Source organism: Petaurus breviceps, unplaced genomic scaffold, assembly GCF_028583685.1.
Source record: "Petaurus breviceps papuanus isolate PSGF00001 unplaced genomic scaffold, PetGlider_PUasm1.0 90418, whole genome shotgun sequence".
Classification (NCBI taxonomy): Eukaryota; Metazoa; Chordata; class Mammalia; order Diprotodontia; family Petauridae; genus Petaurus; species Petaurus breviceps.
The window spans coordinates 187,496-207,096 of record NW_027187246.1 but is presented as its reverse complement, the minus strand read 5'-3'; the positions used below and the strand labels follow the sequence as shown (position 1 = coordinate 207,096).

The 19,601-nt window shown below is 38.4% G+C and overlaps 1 protein-coding gene across 4 annotated transcripts in view; it reads right to left on the bottom strand.

Moving 5' to 3' along the window:
• Positions 1–17,816, bottom strand: part of EIPR1 (EARP complex and GARP complex interacting protein 1) — a 230,276-nt gene extending 212,460 nt beyond the window's left edge. For 2 of the 4 annotated variants that reach the window (XM_069108677.1, XM_069108678.1), the window contains exons 1-2: positions 17,570–17,816; positions 17,008–17,120 (exon numbers count right to left, since the gene is read on the bottom strand). Coding sequence is in view for 1 of the 4 variants with exons in the window: in XM_069108675.1 (XP_068964776.1) it covers positions 17,570–17,611 (42 nt within the window). In the remaining 3 variants the exon portion in view is untranslated. The remainder of the gene's footprint in view (positions 1–17,007; positions 17,121–17,569) is intronic. The other 2 variants (XM_069108676.1, XM_069108675.1) reach the window with 2 other exon arrangements.
• Positions 17,817–19,601: the final 1,785 nt, after the last annotated feature.

Below are 19,601 nucleotides of genomic sequence, written 5' to 3'. Positions count from 1 at the left end.
CTGGATGGACTCTAAAGTATTCTTTATCTCATAGGTTGTGATTGGTCAATTTAATCTATAAAACATATATGTAAATTGTACTACCCAGTTCATTGAAGGACTTGTCCTTAGTACTAAGCATTTAAATAATTTTAATATAATCAATTAATTTTAGAAATGGAAGGTGCTTTTGAGATCACCTACTTCAAGCACCTTTATCAATCAGTCAGCCAACAAGAAGTTACTAAGTGCATCCATGTGCCAGGCACTGTGCTGAACTGGGAAAACAAAAGTACACAATTAAAAAATACCTACATGCAAACTTACATTTTAATGCAGAAGACAAGTACACATAAAAATATATTGAGAATAAATATAAAGGGAATACATATAAATACAAAGTAGCTAAACGAAAGATAGCAGTTTGAAGGGAGGGTACAAGTACTGCAACTGGAAAAGCTTTATGTTGAACATGGTCCCTGAGCTACATCTTAAATGAAGTAAAGGGCTCTCGTAAGGCTTAAGTAATTTGTCTAAGGTTACATAGCTAACTTAACAGCAAAGTTATAAGAAGTTAAAGAATATTTAAGCATGTTATATGTATGGTATTATAGTTAAGATGCTGTTAAAGATACATCTTTCTCAAACTGGGCCTTGCTTATAGAGCAAGTACACTTAATGGGAATCACTAGAGGGCCACAGTCTAATATTTACTTTCACAATTTCAGCAGTACGGTTTTTTTTCCATTTACACATAGGTGATCATTCAGAAAAATCAAGTGATACTCACCAAACTCAGAAGAAAATGATATATTAACAAAAATGTCAATATTTATTCATTGTCAATCTGAGATAAACCTGGCATAAAGAATTGTACCAAGTAGTCTGCACAGGGCTTTCCTTTCTGATAGAAAAATCTACTCCTAAGATAAAATTATAAAACCAGAAGTTTCAACAAACACAATGTCTACTACATAGAAGGAACTGGACACACAAAAATTTTAAAAAAGAAAAAATTGACTACACAACGAATCTTGCAGTTCTAAATCTATGGTCTTATGAGTCCTGCCCTCATGGAGTTTCCATTCTCCAGATGTGGACTCAGACGACCAGGATTTGAATCCCAACTCTGATGTACTATATACTCTTTGGCAAGCCACTTAACCTCACTGGAATTCACTTTCCTCATCTGTGAAATGAGGATAATGAATTAGGTGATTTTAAATCTATGATTTTTTTGTAAACAGATATTTACATACAAGATCATTTTAAGGAGAAGAATGTTACTAAATTACCTTTCCTTGTTTCCCCAGAACTTAGCACAGAGTCTAGGACACAGGGTGTAATAAATACTAGTAGTTTGTTTTGTTTGTTTGTTTGATTGATTGATTAGAAGAGCATAGGAATGATGCATAGTTACCTAGATTTTAAGTATCCACTATTCTTATATGAAATATGGAGAAATGTGAGCTAAAAAAATGGTACAACTAGATGGATTCTAATATGGTTGAAAGGTGTGGTTCAATTATTAAGTTCATACGATGAGATTCAAAAGCTTCTAACTCCAAGACTGGCACACTTACTACCAAAACATACTGCCTCTAAAATGAAGCCTATCCTGAAGTGATTTTACTAGCAATTTGACTTAGAAGAGTCAGATAAAGTTTATTCCTTCTTTTATTTAAAAGAGGTGATAAGTACATATATAAGTATCCTTAATTATACTTCTACCACTTGAAAAGAAATGCTAGCACATTATGACAATGATTATCACACAGATCCCTCCCAGGGCTAGAAAATGTAAAAAGGCAGCATAAATGGATTTTTAGTCAGAAGACCTGAGCTCAAATTCCAGCTCCACTATATACCACTGAGTTTGTAGAAGTAACATACCTTCTCGGGGCCTTGGTATTCTCATCTGTAAAACAAGAGGGTGAGACGAAACAATCTGCGGTCTCCCCTCTGATTGGAGGGTAGAGTACCAAATTCCTCCCAAAGCATTCCTTTATAGAGGGCTAGACTCTCATCCCAGTCCACTCTGCATCTGCTGCTCTGCCTGGTTTAACTACATGGAACAAGATGCCCTTATACTTGGTACCCCCTCATGTATCCTGCTTTCCTGCCTCCTTTCATGTGTTGTCTGCCTCTTTAGATTATAAACTCCTTGAAGGCAGGAAATGTCTTTTTATCTATTGTATCCCTAGTGCTTAGCACAGTACCTGGCACATAGTGGGCCCTTAATAAATGTTTATTGGATTACATTAAACTGGATTGAGTAAAAAAAGCAAAACCACCAGTATGTAGGTCAACTGTAAATAAACTGAGGAAGAGATAAGTAAACTGAGGCCTAAAAAAATTAAGTGACTTGCTCAAGATCACGTAGTTAATAAGCAGCAGATCCAATATTAAAACAGGTGCTAAATGGAACAATGAATAGAGAGATGGACTTGTAATCAGGAAGGCCTGAGTTCAAGTCCAGTCTCAGACATTAGCCATGTGACCAAGGGCCAATCACTTATCCTTTGACTACCTCAGTTTTCTCAACTTAAAATGATAATAATAATAGCTCCTACCTCCTACCAGGAGTTGTGAAAATCAAATGAGAATATCTGCAAAGCACTTTAGTACAGTGAGTGGCACATTTCTCTCTCCTTTCCCTAAACACACATTCTTTGCTTCCATGTCCAACATTCTTTGACTGTGAAATACTGCCTTTCAAAAAAAAAAAGAAAGAAAGAAATACTGCCTTTCAATGTGCTGGACCACATTAACTCAATAAACCATCTTCAAAGACATGAAGGATTTCAGTTTACATTACTAGAGGATATATGCAAAAGGAGGAACCCCCAAATACTGAAACTATTATTTTATTGATATTATTATTTATGGCACTTAAGAATTACATAAGTTTAAATTATTTGTGTGCCACTCTGGACCTTACTTTCTTTGTTTGTAAAGTAAGAAGTGTGGATTAGTTAAAGTTGAAGACTTAACTGTAAAACACTATGATTCTCTGATAGGAGTAAAATTACTGTCATTCAAGAATTCCTGTATAAGACAGGGCTTCCACACTTAGAAAGCTTACATTCTTTTTGAAGAAACAAGCCATAAAGCCATGAAACAGAAAACAATACAAGACAGCATATGATCAACTGCCAAATCTAGCTGGTATAGACAATAATTGCTACAATTTAACATTTATCAAAAACCAAGGATAGACCAAATGCTACACAGAGTAGAGGATTTAATGCCATCATTATAAAATAGGAGAAAACCAAAAAGGGGCAAATTGTGCCCGTGGTTATTATACTTAAAGAGAGGCACAATCCTGGAAACGGAAACTAGTTGAGTGTCTATAATAAATTGGTATTTTCATTTACTGCAACCTAAATCAATTTATAGAGCCATGAATTACATACCTAGAGAAAAATAACAACATGCATGACAGAAAATTGTCTATACTGCATTATCTATTTTGAAGCTAGTAAAGCTGCCATCATTTTAGAAGAAGCACTACAAATTTGGAATGATCTTTTCTCATCTCACACAAATAAGAAAGATACTTTTTTCACAAAAAAAAATGGAGGCAAATCATCATCAGTCTAATGAAGGGTCTAAGATACTACGGAAGGGAATATGGTGCAGCATACTAAAAAAAATGATGGATTTGGAAGCAGAGAAGCTGATAGTTAATCTTAGATCTGCTGCTACCTGTGCAATGTGAGGCAAGTCACTCAACCTTTCCGCATCTGCAAAATTAGGGAGTTGAACTAAATGGCTTCAAAGGACCTTCCAACTCTATATGTTATTGTGAGGTTGACAATAGGATACACCCTTTAAAACCCCCTAAAAATTTAAAGATTTCCATTATTGGGTAAAATTACATGCACGCACACATACATACACACACACACACACAAACAATTCTCAGCAAGCCTATGTCTCTCTTGTATGTAGGATTAAATATGTCAAAGACTATTTTTTACTTCGTAATAATATTAATAATAGCTAGCATTTACATAGTGCTCTAAGGTGCACAAAGTGCCTTACTTATGTTAACTCATTTGATCCTAACAACAATCTTGTGAGACAGGTGCTGTTATAATGCTCATTTTTACAAATAAGGAAACTTGACTAGGGTCACACAGCTAGTAAGTGTCTGAAGCAAGATGTGAACTTAGGTCTTACTGACTCTAAATCCTGCGTTCTATCAATTGTGCCACCTAGCTACCTCTCTTCTATAAAGATACTCCCTCCAACAATGTACACATATTGAATCCTTAACATTCCTACACTATTCTAGTCCACATACTCCATAAACCCTCAATAGAGCATCTAATCAACATACTTGAGGCCTTCTTCAAGGTCTCAGAGCATTCCATTAGAACCAAGTCAGCACTTAGATTATACATCTGTGCATATAAAAAAAAAGTGGGGCCTTTTTTACTTTCAGGTTTTTTTACTGATGTTTTATCCTACTTCCAGTCATAATAAAGCTTTGTGATGTTCTAGTCACTTCCTACAAGAATAAGTATAAGTAATGGAATATCGTTGGGCTATAAAAAACAATTCCAATGGAGAATTCAGAGTGAAATGGGAAACCTTGTATGAACTCATGTAGAGTGAAGTAAACAGAATCTAGAAAACAATATACAAAATGACTATTATCACAAAATCAACACTGAAAGACAGATGAACTCTAATCAGTCATTACTGACATTGACCTCAGAAAACAAATGATGAAACATATTTCCTTCTCTCTATAGAAAGGTGGGGGGAACTAAAGAGATCAGATGTAGTCCCTATACTGATTGGTTTTGTTTAACTGTTTTCCTTTATTAGAGGGTTCACAGTATCAAAGACTGAAAGCCAGAAGGGAACTTTGAAGTAATCAAATTCAATCATTTCCTTTTACAAATAGGTTAATGGAGATCCAGAAAGATTAAACAACTTTAATCCAGGGTCACAGAGCTAATTAGGGTCTCAGGCAGGATTCAAATGCAGGTCTTCCTGACTCCAAGTATAACTAACATTCTATCTACTATACCAAACTTCAAAGAGGGGACAGTCTAACAGGAAATTGATAAACTGTAAAAAATAAAAGGCATGGATGAAATTTTTGGATAAATTGTAGGATGGCTGACAAGATGAGCTTTACCTTTACATAAAGGAGAAAAAACACTTTGTTCTGTTATTGCTTGTTACAGCATCCCAAGTTTCATTGAAAATGGAAATATATAGGATTTTTTTCATGGAGTCATCAGAGTCCTGACATTCTACTTATCAGGAGCCAAAAACTACAGATACAGATTTTAAAATGTTAGAATAACAGGGAAAAATTATTAGTAAATTATTCAAAAGTTAAGATCCTACTTCACCTATGAAGAATAATTATTAGTTATCCCTTACACCTTGATTACCTGGGTTAGGTATCTGCTACAAAATCCAAGCAACCCTTAAGGTAGGCAAAAATATTACATTTAATCATTAGCTTTAATAATTTAGTAACAAATATTTAAACTTCACAAGAGATTTCAACAGAACTAGATTACTGTTATGCTCTACCACCTACTCCCTCTAAATCGATTTTATATTCTTCCAGTTCTGTGACTTTGTTCATAATAGTTCCGTACCCCACATAGGGTTTTGTATATAAATCATCTCTTATCTATCAGTTCCAGAACCTACAGCCATATTCTGCCCATAGAAACCACTTAATACATGTTTATTAAATAAAAGAAAGAATTGTACCCAATATCCTAATGGTAAGATTTGTTCTTTCCTGCTAATGAAGTATGTAGATTATGTTTAATTTGGTACCAGGACCTAGAAAGCTTCTACTATAAATCGTCAAAGAATAGAAAATTGTCAGCTTAAAATTTTCCTACAAAACCTGAAGCCAATGGTTCTTACATGCAATTTTCCCCCAAAAGAATACACAAATCATAATGCTGACAGGACAGGAGGGATCAAGCCACAGTGATTCTTTAAGGAAAATATAATCTTAATAAGCTCATAGGATCATGGATTTAGAATTGGAAAGGGATCTTAACAAGCATCTAATCCATCTCCCTCATTTTACAGATGAGGGAACTGAGAACCAATGAGGTTAAGTGATTTGCCCAGGTTCACACAGTAAATAAATGAGGTAGGATATAAATTCAGGTATTCCTAACTACAAGTTCAGTACTCTATCCATTACAACACAAAATCAAATAAAGTTTCAGGGTTTTTACATTTGTAAAATTGGTCCTAGAATCAATGATAAAGAACGCTACTGACCTCTTAACAGAGAAATTATAGAATAAATAGGTAGAACGAGAAATATTTTTAGACATGACCAATGAGGGAATGTGTATTGCTTGACACTGCATATTTGTAAAAAGGGTTTTGTTTTTTATTCCTTTTTTTTCCAGTAGGGAAGGGGAGAACAGGGTGGAAAAAATGCTTGTTAAAGAAAAAAAATTATTTTTTAAATTGTTTCCTGGATGCTTTCTTTTTTTTCAAAATGACATGTCCTTTCCATAACTCAGAAGAAAAAATAAGGCCTAGATTTTGAGTAAGTTGCCCAAAAAATGAAACATTTAAGATACTATCCCATTAAAACTTTATAAACAACACTTTTCTGTAGTGCTTTACATTTTTGTAAACTTTTTTACAAACATTATACTTAAGCCTGAAAACTCTATAAAGAAGGTAATCTGAGGGGCAGCTAGGTGGCACAGAGTACTGGCCCTGGAGTCAGCAGGATCTGAATTCAAATCCAACCTCAGACACAAAAAGTGTGACTTTTGGCAAGTCACTTAACCCCAATTGCCCTAACTTCCCCCCTCAAAAAATCCAAAAAGCCAAAACAAAAAAAAATAAAATAAGGTAATCTGAGGTGAATTGTTTAGGGATTCAATTTAATTCAATAAACATTTATTTAGGAGCCACCTAATAAGAAAGACAGATCCTTATATGATTGTGCCCTCAAGAAGTTTACAAACTAGTAGAGAACATTTCCTTGGCATGTACAAAAATAACTATAATATAAACTAAAACCTAAGTACACAATTGAGGCAAGAAAGAAACTTTATCAGAAAAAGTCTATTTCAGAGAAGAAATAATTTTGGATAGAATAGGACTTATAAATACAATCAATATGATTTTTCTTTCCAGGTTGGAAAATTAAGGACAGAGAATAATGGATTAATCAACAAAAATTAATTAATCACCTAAGATGTGCTAGTGTCGTCTTTTCCTAGTCACTGGGGATACAAAGACAAAAATGAAAGTCTCTGCCCTCAAAGAGCTTACATTCTACTCAGAAAAGCAATGCACATAGTGGGGAGGAGTCAAGATGGCGGAGTAGAAACAGGACTTCTGCAGGACTCCAGCTTCCACCTCCCCCAATTCATCCAAAAGGGGACTCTGAACAAACTTTGGAGCTACAGAACCCACAAAATGACACAAAGAAGCTAACCTCCTGCTGAGGACAGCCCGGCAGGCCAGCAGAAATTGGCCAGCGCAGGGCTCTGGGAGCAGAGCCCAGCCTCACACCAAGGTTTTAGCCCCAGGGCGGACCTGACCAACCACTGGCTAGAGGACTCCAGATCACCAGCAGCTGTGGCCATTTCCAGAATTATCAACACATAGATGCGGAAGGACAAAGTGAGAGGTCAGTGCAGTGTGGACTTTGGGATCCACTAGTTGGGAGTGCCTTGGCCTCTTCCCCCAGGCTAGAAGCCCCTGAGAAGCCACGGCCCTGCAGATGCCCCCACGTGGCAGCTTCAGCTCCTGGCCTGCAGAGTGTAGGGGGACCAAGCGACCAGTTTGAGGGTAATCGCTCTTGCTTTAACCTGCTTGGATCTGGATTGTGGTCTAGTGTGGAGGTCCTGGGGTGTGCAACCAGCTTGCCAGAGCATGTGGAGGCTTCAAAGAGGGCACCCAACTAATACCTTCAGCAGCTGAGAAAACCCCAGCATTTGGTATGAAGCTCCCCTGTCTGGTAGCAGAGTTCTACTGTGGCAAAAAGCCCAAAAGTCAAGTGATTGAGTGGCAAAATGAGCAGGCAAAGGAAGCAAATCAAGCAAAGCAATTCAACATTAGACTCCTATTTTGGGAACAAAAAGGATCAAAGCATGGAAGAGGAGGAAGACAGCAAAGTCAGAACTCCTGCACCAAAAGAAAAATACGAGCTGGTTACAGGCCATAGAGGACCTTAAGAAGCAAACAAGAGAAGTAGAGGAAAAATTGGGAAGAGAAATGAGAACGATGCAAGAAAATTATGAAATGAGAGTCAAAGTCTGACTGAGGAAAATAACACCTTAAAAAATAGACTAACTCAAATGGCAAAAGAGGCTCAAAAAGGCAATGAGGAGAAGAATGCCTTAAAAAGCCAAATTTATGGAAAAAGAATCTCAAAAGCTCACTGAAGAGAATCATTCCTTCAGAATTAGATTGGAGCAAATAGAAGCTAGTGACTTTATGAGAAAACAAGATGCTGTTAAACAGATCCAAACAAATGAAAGAATAGAAGGCAATGTGAAATATCTCATTGGAAAAAACACTGATCTGGAAAATAGATACAATGGAGGACTTGCAAGCATTCTTGATGAAAAAACCAGAGTTGAATAGAAAATTTGACACTCAGATTCAAGAAGCAAGAGAAGCTTGAGAAGGTAAACAGGGAAAAGAAATCATAAGGAACTTATCAAATTTGAACTATTAACATTCCTACATGGAAAAACAATTATCAAAGTTAAACTATTTACATTCCAACATGGAAAAATAATTGTAAAAGGTTGGGGAAAATGAATCAAGGGGTAGAGGTGGAAGACAGCTCAAAGACCAAGAAAGACCTCATGCAGAAGGCATCACGTAAGTTAAGTCTTGAAGGAAATCAGGGATTTTAAGAGGCAGGAGGTAAGGAGGGAGAACATTCAAAGCAAGTAAGAGAGCCAGAATAGGACACAGATCCTGAAGAAAAGATTTAGTGATTCTGGAACACCAAAAAGGCCAAAATGCATGAAATGGCGTAACATATAAGGCTGGAAAGGAAGGATGGATCCAAGTCCTGGGAAGCAATGAATTAATCAAAACCAGCTAAGTTTATACTTGATCCTAAAAATAACAGGAACCTAATAGAGGCTATTGAGTAGGATGACTTGGTCAGATAAGCCTTTTAGGAAAATAATCTTGACAGCTACATAGATGCAATGGAATAAAAAGACTTGAGGCAGGAAGACTGATGAGAAAAGTAATACAACAGCAGTAAAGTACTCTCTTGATGATCTCAACCCATGGCTTCCACTATCCTTTAAAAGGTAGTAAGATGGTATGTATAGTAACGGAAAGAATCCTGGATTTGAAGTCATAGGATTTGTGTATAGTCACTGTTTTGATAAATAAAATGTACATTCTTTTCACAGCATTAGTGAATTTAGAGTAGCCTTTCATCATTATGTATTTTCTCAATCACTGAATATTGTAGAAAGTCACTAAACTTCCCTGGGCCTCAGTTTCTTCTCTTCTAAAATGAGAGGATCAGATTAGATGACATCCAAGGTTCTTCCCAACTATAAAACTTTAAAATATATTTTTTAAAGAACTGTCCAGTACCCAAAATCCACCTTTTTCTTTAAGCCTTGGCCTTTAATCATAAAGCACATAGGACTATAATTTAGCACATGATAACTTACTGTCATGTACTATTCTCTAATTCTAAGGCATAAGTCTTTCTCCCCAATTACATTGTAAATCCCTCAAGGGCAGGAATTCTCATTACATTTCTCTTATATCCTTTCTGCATCCGTACTTGATAAATACTTGCTAGCTGACAGACTGATGTGATCATAAAGGCCAAGACAGGAGAGGTCACAGGAAGAGGGTAACTGCTTTCACCTCCCTTTTTCCAGCTCCTTAACATATTTCCTTCCCCAAACCCTGTCAGTTTAAATATCACTATGGTTAACTTGGGGTTAATTTTGTATTTATTTTTAAAACTTGGTATATACTTAAATGCATACATGTTACTCCCCACCCACCACCTACCCCCGTTCCTTAAAAGTAGCCTCTTTTATTTCTGTGTTTGTATCCCCACCACCTAGCATCGTCCCCAGCACTTTATAAATGCTGCCTTGAGCCATAAAGGAAACAAAATTTTAACTTAAAAATTTAAACAGAATCAAACTGTAGAACCAAAACAAAACAAAACAGAAGTCACACTAATTTGTTAATCTCAAACCAAATCTCAACTGTATTTTAATGAAATGGAAAAAAAAAATTTTTTTCTTTTAATTTATAGTAAAGGAATTTGAACTGGAACCAAACCTACGCATTTTCTAAAATTACAGAACCATTACAAAACAGGGGTAACAAAATAGTATCTGAATCTAATATTTCATTTGGTTCAAGTGCCTTGAAGAACTGATACCAAGGTCCAAGATGAGCTATAGGGAATAGCTTATTTTCTCATCAAACTCTATTATGATTTCCTTTGACAGTCCCAGAAAATACTTACAAAAATTAAACAAGTACAACAGGCATCTATCAAGTTGATCACCAACAATAAAATATCAGCAATCTTACTAAAACTAATAATTATGGTCATCATATGTTCATGCTTACTAACTACTTACAATTTGTCTTCTGCTTGTTTTGTATCAAGAAGGGTCACAGCCCTGGCTCAGGACCTGTCAGCTAATAGTCTTTAAAGGCAGAAGCAGCATCCTCAAACTTCAGGAAGTACTTCAAGGTCACTAATAAAACTTATTAGTGCCAAACCATGCAAAAGAGGGAATAAACTTGTTTTTGCTTGACACCAAAGAGCAAAAGCAATGGGTAGAAGCCGTATAAAGGCAAATATCAAGTTGGTATCAGAAAAAAATGTCTAAAAATTAGAGCTATCCAAAAATGTAATGGATTGCCTTTGAAGATAGTAGGTTCCTTCTCCCTGGAGATATTCAAGAAAAAGTTGGATGACCACTTGTCAGGCATGTCATGGAGGGAATTCTTATCTAGATTCAGGATCTACTAAATGGCTTCTGAGGTCCTGTTAGCCTCTGAGATTCCATGAAATCCAAAGGCCTTATTTCAATCCTCATCCTTGACTTTTCATTATTTTATACTGTGAACTGCCTCGTCCTAGGGAAACTCTTTCCTTCTTTGGCTTCTGTAACATGTTTTCATTTTTAGCCTCTAATCCATGTATATTCTTCTTTTCTGTTTCTACCATTGTTTCCTCATCATTCTTCTGCCCCTTAAACAAAAGTGTTCCCAAAGACTCGGCCCTTGGCTCTTTTCTCTTCTCTCTCTCTCCACAGACTCTCCCTTGGCAGTCTTGTTCAAACCTATAGCTTTAATTATCACATTTATGATTGAATTCCAAATCTTTTTTTTCCACACTTGAAACTTGTCCTCATAATTTCAAGTAACCATTTCCTAACTGTTGATCATTATCTCTACCTTGATGATCCAATAACACATCAAACTCAACATATAAACACATCTGTAGACTGAATTTCATGATTAGTCTAAACCAGGGGTGGGGAATATGTGGCCTAGAGGCCACATATGGCCTTCTAGGTACTTGGGTGCAGCCTTCTGACTGAGTCCAAGCTTTACAAAGCAAGTCTTTTTATTAAGGGGATTTGTTCTGTGAAATCTGAATTCAGTCAAACTTGAGGTCCTAGAAAGTCACATGTGGCCTCAAAGCTGCAGGTTTCCCACCCCTAATCTATAGTCTCCAACTTCCCAAAACAAAGGAAAAACAACTGTCATGCTTCAAGTGGACATATATACTGTCAGAAAATTCTCTTAAAAATGATAAAGAAGAGTTGTCAAGCTCTGGGGTAATGCGGCGTGAAAACAAGGGATAAGGCCTTGAAAGAGTATTCCAAAGAAATGAGACAAAACTAAGAGTCATTTCAATTAGTCAATAAGAATTCATTAAGAGATACTATGTGCCAAGCACTGTCATAGACACTGGGAATACAAAGACAAAAATGAAACTGCACCTGCCCTCAAGGACCTTACATTCTATTGGGAAAGTCAACATGTATTATATAACCAAACACACACACACACACACACACACACACACACACACACACACACACAGAGTAAATATAAGGCAGTTTTGGGAGGAAGGGCACTAGTAGCCGGGGGACCTAAGAAAGTCTTCACGTAGCAGGTGTTTGAGCTAAATCTTGAAGGAAATAAAAGATTTTAAAAGGCAGAGGAAAGAAAAAAGAAGTGCATCCCAGGCATGGGAGATGGCCAAGGCAAAGACACAAAGACTGCAGATGGGGGGGGTGGAGTACTGACGGAATCCTAATAAAGTTGCTCCCCCCGCCCAATATTCTAACTTCATTAAGCGCCCAGCCCCATTGAACAGCAGCCCACTGTACCTATCCAGCCCTCTCTGCCAATGTCCTAACTTCTTCATGTATGCCTCACTGCTCACTGGAACTACAGGCATGTCCCTGAACTCTTAGTTTCCACAGAAACAGTAGATATGCCCATGTTGTGGGAACCTAGCTACTGCCTCTACCTGGTCACTGCCCCCAGACTCATTCCCACAGAAACAGCGGTGTTATATTCAATCACAATCACATCATATGGTCCAAGACAGTACCATAATACCTAATTGTTTTAACCAGACAGGACCAAAATAGCTAGCCAGATAGAGGGCAGAATGACCAGACTGCTTAACCACCAAACCATAGATGGGACCCCTCCTCCATTACCTAATCCCTTAAGAAACTCCTCCTGCCTTTTTAATATTAATGACATTACTCTATTCTATGTAAATTTGTTTTTTCCGTAATTGCATCTTTACCCTATAAAAATCCATCTTGCTTTCTCTAAAGTTGCTGGTTCCTCTTGGAACTTAGCCCACTTCATGAGAGGCATAAATCTCAATAAATACCTATTCTTGCATTAGAGGTGGTCTGATTCTGAATTCTTTGAGATGGTTCCACCACAACACACCATGAAACCTCAACAGTTTTGGGGGGTTAGAGTCCCCTCCTCAACAGTTTTTGGCATCGCTGGGTTTAAACTGCAACAGTATCATGAAGGTCAGTTTGGCTACACTATAGGATAAAGGAAGGACAGTAATGTTGGAAAGATAGATTGGAAAAAGGTTTTAAAAGGCTTTAAATGCCAAAAGAAGGAGCTTGTATTTTATTTTGGAAGTATTACAGCTACCTGAGTTTATTGAGTAGGGGAATGACACTGTTAGACCCTAGATTAAGGAAAATCATTTTGAGAGCTACATAGAGGATGGATTGGAGTCGGTAGAGTCTTGAGATGTGGAGACTAATTAAAAGGCTATTTCAATAGTTCTAGAAAGAGGTGATGCAGGCCTGATCTAAGGTGGCAACACTGTAAACTATAATAAGTAGTCAGATATAACATGTTCCACAGGGCCCAACATAGTGGAAGAGAACTAAAGAGTCTAGTGCTGAGAGCAATGAGAGTTTAATGAAAGAGGAGTTAAAAAGTAGTAAATAAATAAATATAGAAATAATAACAGAGGGATGGGGGCAGAGTAGAAACAGGACTTCCTTGCAGCAACGGCTCCCACCTCCTCAAATTCACGTAAAAAATTACTCTAGACAAACTTTGGAGCTACAGAACCCACAAAATAACACAGAGAAGCTAACCTCCTGCTGAGGACAGCCCAGAAGGCCAGCAGCAACCAGCCAGCACAGCACTCTGTGAGAAGACCCCAGCCCCGTTCAATCCAGAGGTCTTAGCCCCTGGGTGGCCTGACCAACCATTTGCTGGAGGGACTGCAGATCACCAGCAGCTGTGGCAGTTTCCAGAATTTTAAACACACAGATGCCAAGGACAAAGTGAAAGGTCAGTGCAGCATGAACTGTGAATTCGGAGTGCTATCCGACCTTTGCCCCCAAGGCAAGAAGCCACTGAGGCACGGGCCATGCAGCCACCACCATAGCCGCCACCACATAGCTGCTTCAGCTCCTGGCCTGAAGAGTGTAGGGGGACCAAGCAGTCAGTCTGAGGGGTAATTGTTCTTGCTTTAACCTGCTCGGATCTGGATCACAGTCTAGAGTGGAGGTCCTGGGGTGCATGACCAGCTTGCCAGAGCAGGTAGAGGCTTCAGAGAGGGCACCCAACTAAAACATTTGGCAGTTGCAAAAATCCCAGCGTTTGGGATAAAGCTCCCGTTTCTGGTAGCAGAGTCCTACTGTGGCATAAAGCCCAAAAGTCAAGCAATTGAGGGGCAACATGAGCAGGCAAAGGAAGCAAAACAAACAGAGAAATCTAACTTTACACTCATATTTTGAGAACAAAAAGGATCAAAGCATGGAAAAGGAGGAAGACAGCAAAGTCAGAATTCTTGCACCAAAAGCTTCCAAGAAAAATACAAGCTGGTTACAGGCCATAGAGGACGTTAAGAAGGACTTTGAAAATCAAATAAGAGAAGTGGAGGAAAAACTGGGATGAGAAATGAGAACCATGCAAGAAAAGTAGGAAATGAGAGTCAACAGCCTGACTGAAGAAAATAACACCTTAAAAAACAGACTAACTCAGATGGCAAAAAAGGCTCAAAAAGGCAATGAGGAGAAGAATGCCTTAAAAAGCCAAATTTGCCAGATGGAAAAAGAATCTCAAAAGCTCACTGAAGAGAATCATTCCTTCAGATTTAGACTGGAATAAATGGAAGATAGTGACTTTATGAGAAATCAAGATACAATTAAACAGATCCAAACAAATAAAAAAATAGAAGGTAATGTGAAATATCTCATTAGAAAAACCACTGACCTGGAAAACAGATCCAAGAGAGATAATTTAAAAATTATTGGATTACCTCAAAGCCATGATCAAAAAAAGAATCTAGAAATCACCTTCAAGAAATTCTCAAGGAAAATTGCCCTGATGTTTTAGAATGAGAGGGCAAAATAGAGGTTGAAAGAGTCCACCAATCACCTTCTGAAAAAGATCCCAAAAAGAAAGCTCCTAGGAATATTATAGTCAGGTTCCGGAGTGTCCAAATCAAGGAGAAAATATTACAAGCAGCCAGGAAGAAACAATTTGAATATTGTGGAAACACAATCAGGAAAACTCAAGACCTGGCAGCTTCCATATCGAGGGACTGAAGGGCTTGGAACATGATATTCTGGAGGTCAAAGGAGCTGGGATTAAAACCAAGAATCACCTACCCAGCAAAACTGAGTATCATGTTCCAGGGGAAAATATGGTCATTCGGTGGAATACAGGACTTTGAAGCATTCTTAATGAAAAAACCAGAGTTGAATAGAAAATTTGACATTCAGATACAAGAAGCTTGAGAAGGTAAACAGGGAAAAGAAATCATAAGGTACTTATCAAAACTGAACTACTTATAATCCTACATGGAAAAACGATAATTATATCTTATGAAACTTTTCTCAGTATGAGAATAGCTGAAGGGAATAGAAATGTATATATGTGTATGTATATATATATGTATGTATATGTGTATATGTATATATACATATATATCTGTATAGGAAGGTATATGGGCATATGAATACATATGTGAGTATGTGTATATATGTGTACAGGTATACATAGACAGAGGGCACAGGACCAATTGAATAGGAAGGGATGATACTTAAAAGGTAAAAATAAGAGGTGAGAGAGTAATATAATGAGAAGAGATGGGAAGAGACAGAATGGGGTAAATTATCTCATATAGAAGAGACAAGGGAAAATTGTTACAATAGAGGGGAGGAACAGGAAGGCAAAAGGGAATGAGTCAACTTTAATCTCATTGAATTTGGCTTAGGGAGGGAATGACATAAACACTAAATAGGGTAATCTCACTCAACAGGAGAGTAGAGGGGAAGGAAAAGAGGGGGGGGATAATGGAAGGGAGGGCAGGCTGGGGGGAGGGAAGTTGGAAGCACCCACTTTTGAAAAAGGAAATGATCAAAGTAGAGAATAGAACAAGTGGGTGGGTGGGATAGGATGGAGGGAAATATAGTCAGTTTTCTACAATATATCCAGTATGGAAATGTTTTGCATAGCTACTCATGTACAACCTATATTGAATTGCTTATGTTTCCAGTGAAGGTGGGTGACAAGGGAGGAAGGGAAAGAATCTGGAATCCAAAGTTTTAAAATCAAATGCTTAAAAATAAATACATATTATTATTAATATTTTACATGTAACTGGGAAATGAGATATACAGGCACTGGGGCATAGAGATCCACCGTGCCCTACTGGAAAGTCGAAGGGGGAATGGGAGAAGATATGGGAGAGAACAGATTCGGGGAGGGGATATACACTGGGAACGCTGTTTTGGGGTGGTGGATAGTGAAAATTGGGGAGAAAATTTGTAACTCAAAATCTTGTGGAAATGAATGATGTAAACTAAAAAATAAAAGAGAAAAAGAAAAAATAGTAATAATAATAATAATAGCTGATATTTATGTACTGCTTTAAGGCTTACAAAATGCCTCATATACATGAGATCTTATTTGTGATCCTTATAACAGTCCTATGAGGTAGACTGGATTTAGGATTACCATTTTGTAAATGAAAAAAATGAGTCTCAGAGCCATTAAATGACTTGCCCATGGATTCTCATACATTAAGTGTCAAAGGTAAAATATGAATCCAGGATAGCCTTTATGTCCAGCATGCTTTCTACTACCCTAAGAAGCTGTTATAGAGAAATCAAGAAGTATGAAAACTAAGACAAGGCCACTGGATTACAGCTGTATGTACTTCAGCAAGATGTTTCACAAATCTGAGACTGTTTTCTCATCTTTAAAGAAGGGATAATAACAATTAAGAGGCAGTTTGTTGTAGGTGATTGAAAGTGGGTCTCCAGGCCAGCAATACCTGGGTCCGAGTACATACTGACTGTGTGATCCTGAGTAAAGTCACTTAATCTTTCACTGCTCTACACAAAACTTTCTAAGACTAACTGCTGAGAAAATGCCAACCTACACTGTTAGAGGGACTTTTCTCATCTTGGAATTCCCTATATCCATTAAATAATCCCTATCTCTAAAAATACTTACAATACCCGAAAAAAATCCTGTATTCAGTTAAAGTGGGGTCCACGTCCCAGCTCTGTCACTTACTATCTTTGAAAAGGGTATCACTGAAAATCTCTGGGCTTCAATTTCCTCATCTGTAAAATGAGAAGAGTGAGCTAGATGACTTCTAATGACCCAGGCTTAGATCTATGTTTCTATGATTCTACCTCACACACAGTAAGGAAAGCACTCTGCAAACATTAAGGAGCTGTGGGAAAGGGCAGTAGTATGATTACCATCATCATTACTGCTAGAAGAGGCTGGGTCACTTTCTCTATCTAGGTCTCAGTTTCACAATCTGTAAAATGGGAATGGGGGAGGGAGGGAGTTGGAGTGGATGGTTCCTAAGCCTCCCTCTCCCCCCCCCCCCCCCCCCAAGCTTTAACATTCTTTGTATGAGATTCCTCCGTCTTGGAAACAGGTGGGACTGTAGCCCAGGGCGACCTCCAGTTCTTTCTCAGTTACCTCGGGGGATCCATCTGGCCTGTCACCTGCGCTGGACAAGACCGGCCTTCCCTCCACTCCTCCCTCCCAAATGACTCACCTGGAACTCCAGCCCATAGATCACTGGTGCATCGTCCTCCATGGCCCTCCCGAAGAGGACACCCGCGACTGCCCCTCAAGAACCCTCAAGCAGCGTCAAGACGTCCCCAGAGCGTCACTCCTCCCAGTTCATTCCCTTCCCAGTTTCCCCCACCCCCCACCTCAGGCAAACAGAGAGCCTATCTACGCTTTGGATTAATTTTGGGCCCCGTCAGTTCCCGTTGCCTCTCGCTTCCGGTATAGTCAGTGTGCGGTGTTTCCATGGCTTCCCAGCGGCAACCAATAAGAGACCGGGATACTAAGTGCGTCCGTATGCGTATGTCGTGAATCCGCGCGTGCGCTTTCTGGTTCCGTAACCTCGCGCTCTGAGGGGCTTCTCTGCACTGACTCATTCATTCATTCAGTCATACATACAATAAACGTTTATTGTCTGTGTTAAGCTCTGGGGATACAAAAAAGGAGGCAAAAGACACGAGTCTCTGTCTTCAAGAAGCTTACGAGAGATAATATGCAAACAGCTATATACAAAACAAGCTATATATAGGAAAAATAGGAAATAACAGAGGGAGGGTACTGGAATTAAGAGAAGCTGGGGAAGACTTCCTGTAGAAGGTGGGATTTTAGTTGGGAACTTAAAGGAAGCCTGGGAGGTCAGTAGTGGGAGTAGGGAGGGGGAGAGTATTGTTAGGTATGTAGGAGAGCCAGAAAAAAATGCTCCAGAGCCCAGACATGAAGTGTCTTTGTTTATGGAACAACCAGAAGACCTGTGTCGAGAGGGAAGAGTACATTTCAGGGAGTAAGGTGTAAAAAGACAGAAAAGGTGGAAGAGGGCTAGGTTATGAGGGGCTTTGAATGCCAAAAAGACCGTTTTGCATTTGATCCCAGAAGCAATAGGGAGCCTCTGAAGATTATTGAGTAGGGAGGTGAACGGATCAGACCTTCACATTAGGTAAATCACTTTAGGGGCTGAATCGAGAATGAATTGGAGTGGAATGAGACCTGAGGCAGTCATACCCACCAGCAAGCTATTGCAATAGTTCAGATGTGAGGTGTTGAGGGCTGGAACCAGATTCGTGTCAGCATCAAAGGAGAGAAAGGAGCAGATTAGAGAGATGTTGCAAAAGGGAAATCTACAGGCCCTGGCGACAGGCTGGATATGGGGGATGAAAGATAGTGAGGAAGCCAGGATAATTTCTAGAGCTCTTTCCTCTAAAGCAAGGTGACCATGTACTTGTATTTTATGAGACTGTAATTTCCATGATGGCAAAGACCTACTTCTTTTCTGAACTGTGTCACTCTCACCACTCACCTAGCACTGCACACAATAGACACTTAGTCAGGCTTTTCTTTCTCTGCTGAGTTTGGAGAATTTTTGTTGAATTTGAATTCATGGGGTCATAGATCTAGAGATGAAAGGGGTCTCAGAGGCCACTTAATCCATCCCTTTCATTTTACAAGTAAGGAAACTGGGGTGGTGGTTGACTTTCCAAAGATCAAATATATAAGCATCAGAAGTAAGATTTAAACCAAGAGTCTAAGATCTTCTGGCTCCCAGGAATCAGTGCTCTTTCCCTTTTACTACATTGCATGCCCCCCTTTCAACCATGACCCAAGTTTCAAGACACAGGTGGAGGTAATTATTGGGTCAGAAGACATAGACCTCCCTGCTAGAAGGAAGGCATTAAGCTGGCTTCCTCAGCCTCAGGATATCTAACTAACATTTTTTTAATGGAAAACAGAAATTGCCCATTCCAATCTAAACAATACAGAAAACTGGATGAAGAATGCAGTGGATGAAACTATCCAATTTTATTCAATTCAACGAATGTTTTATCAGTATTCATTACAGTAAACTAGATACCAAATATTCAAAAATTGAAAAATAACAGTCCTTAAAAAATTACTTAAAAGTAGCTTACAGTCTGATAGAGAATGTTATGACTTTTACACAAAATATAATGTAATGTAGAATGTGATAGATAAGGGATTAGAGTGTTCTAAGAAAATTTGAAGTAGGAGAAGTCACTTTCTGC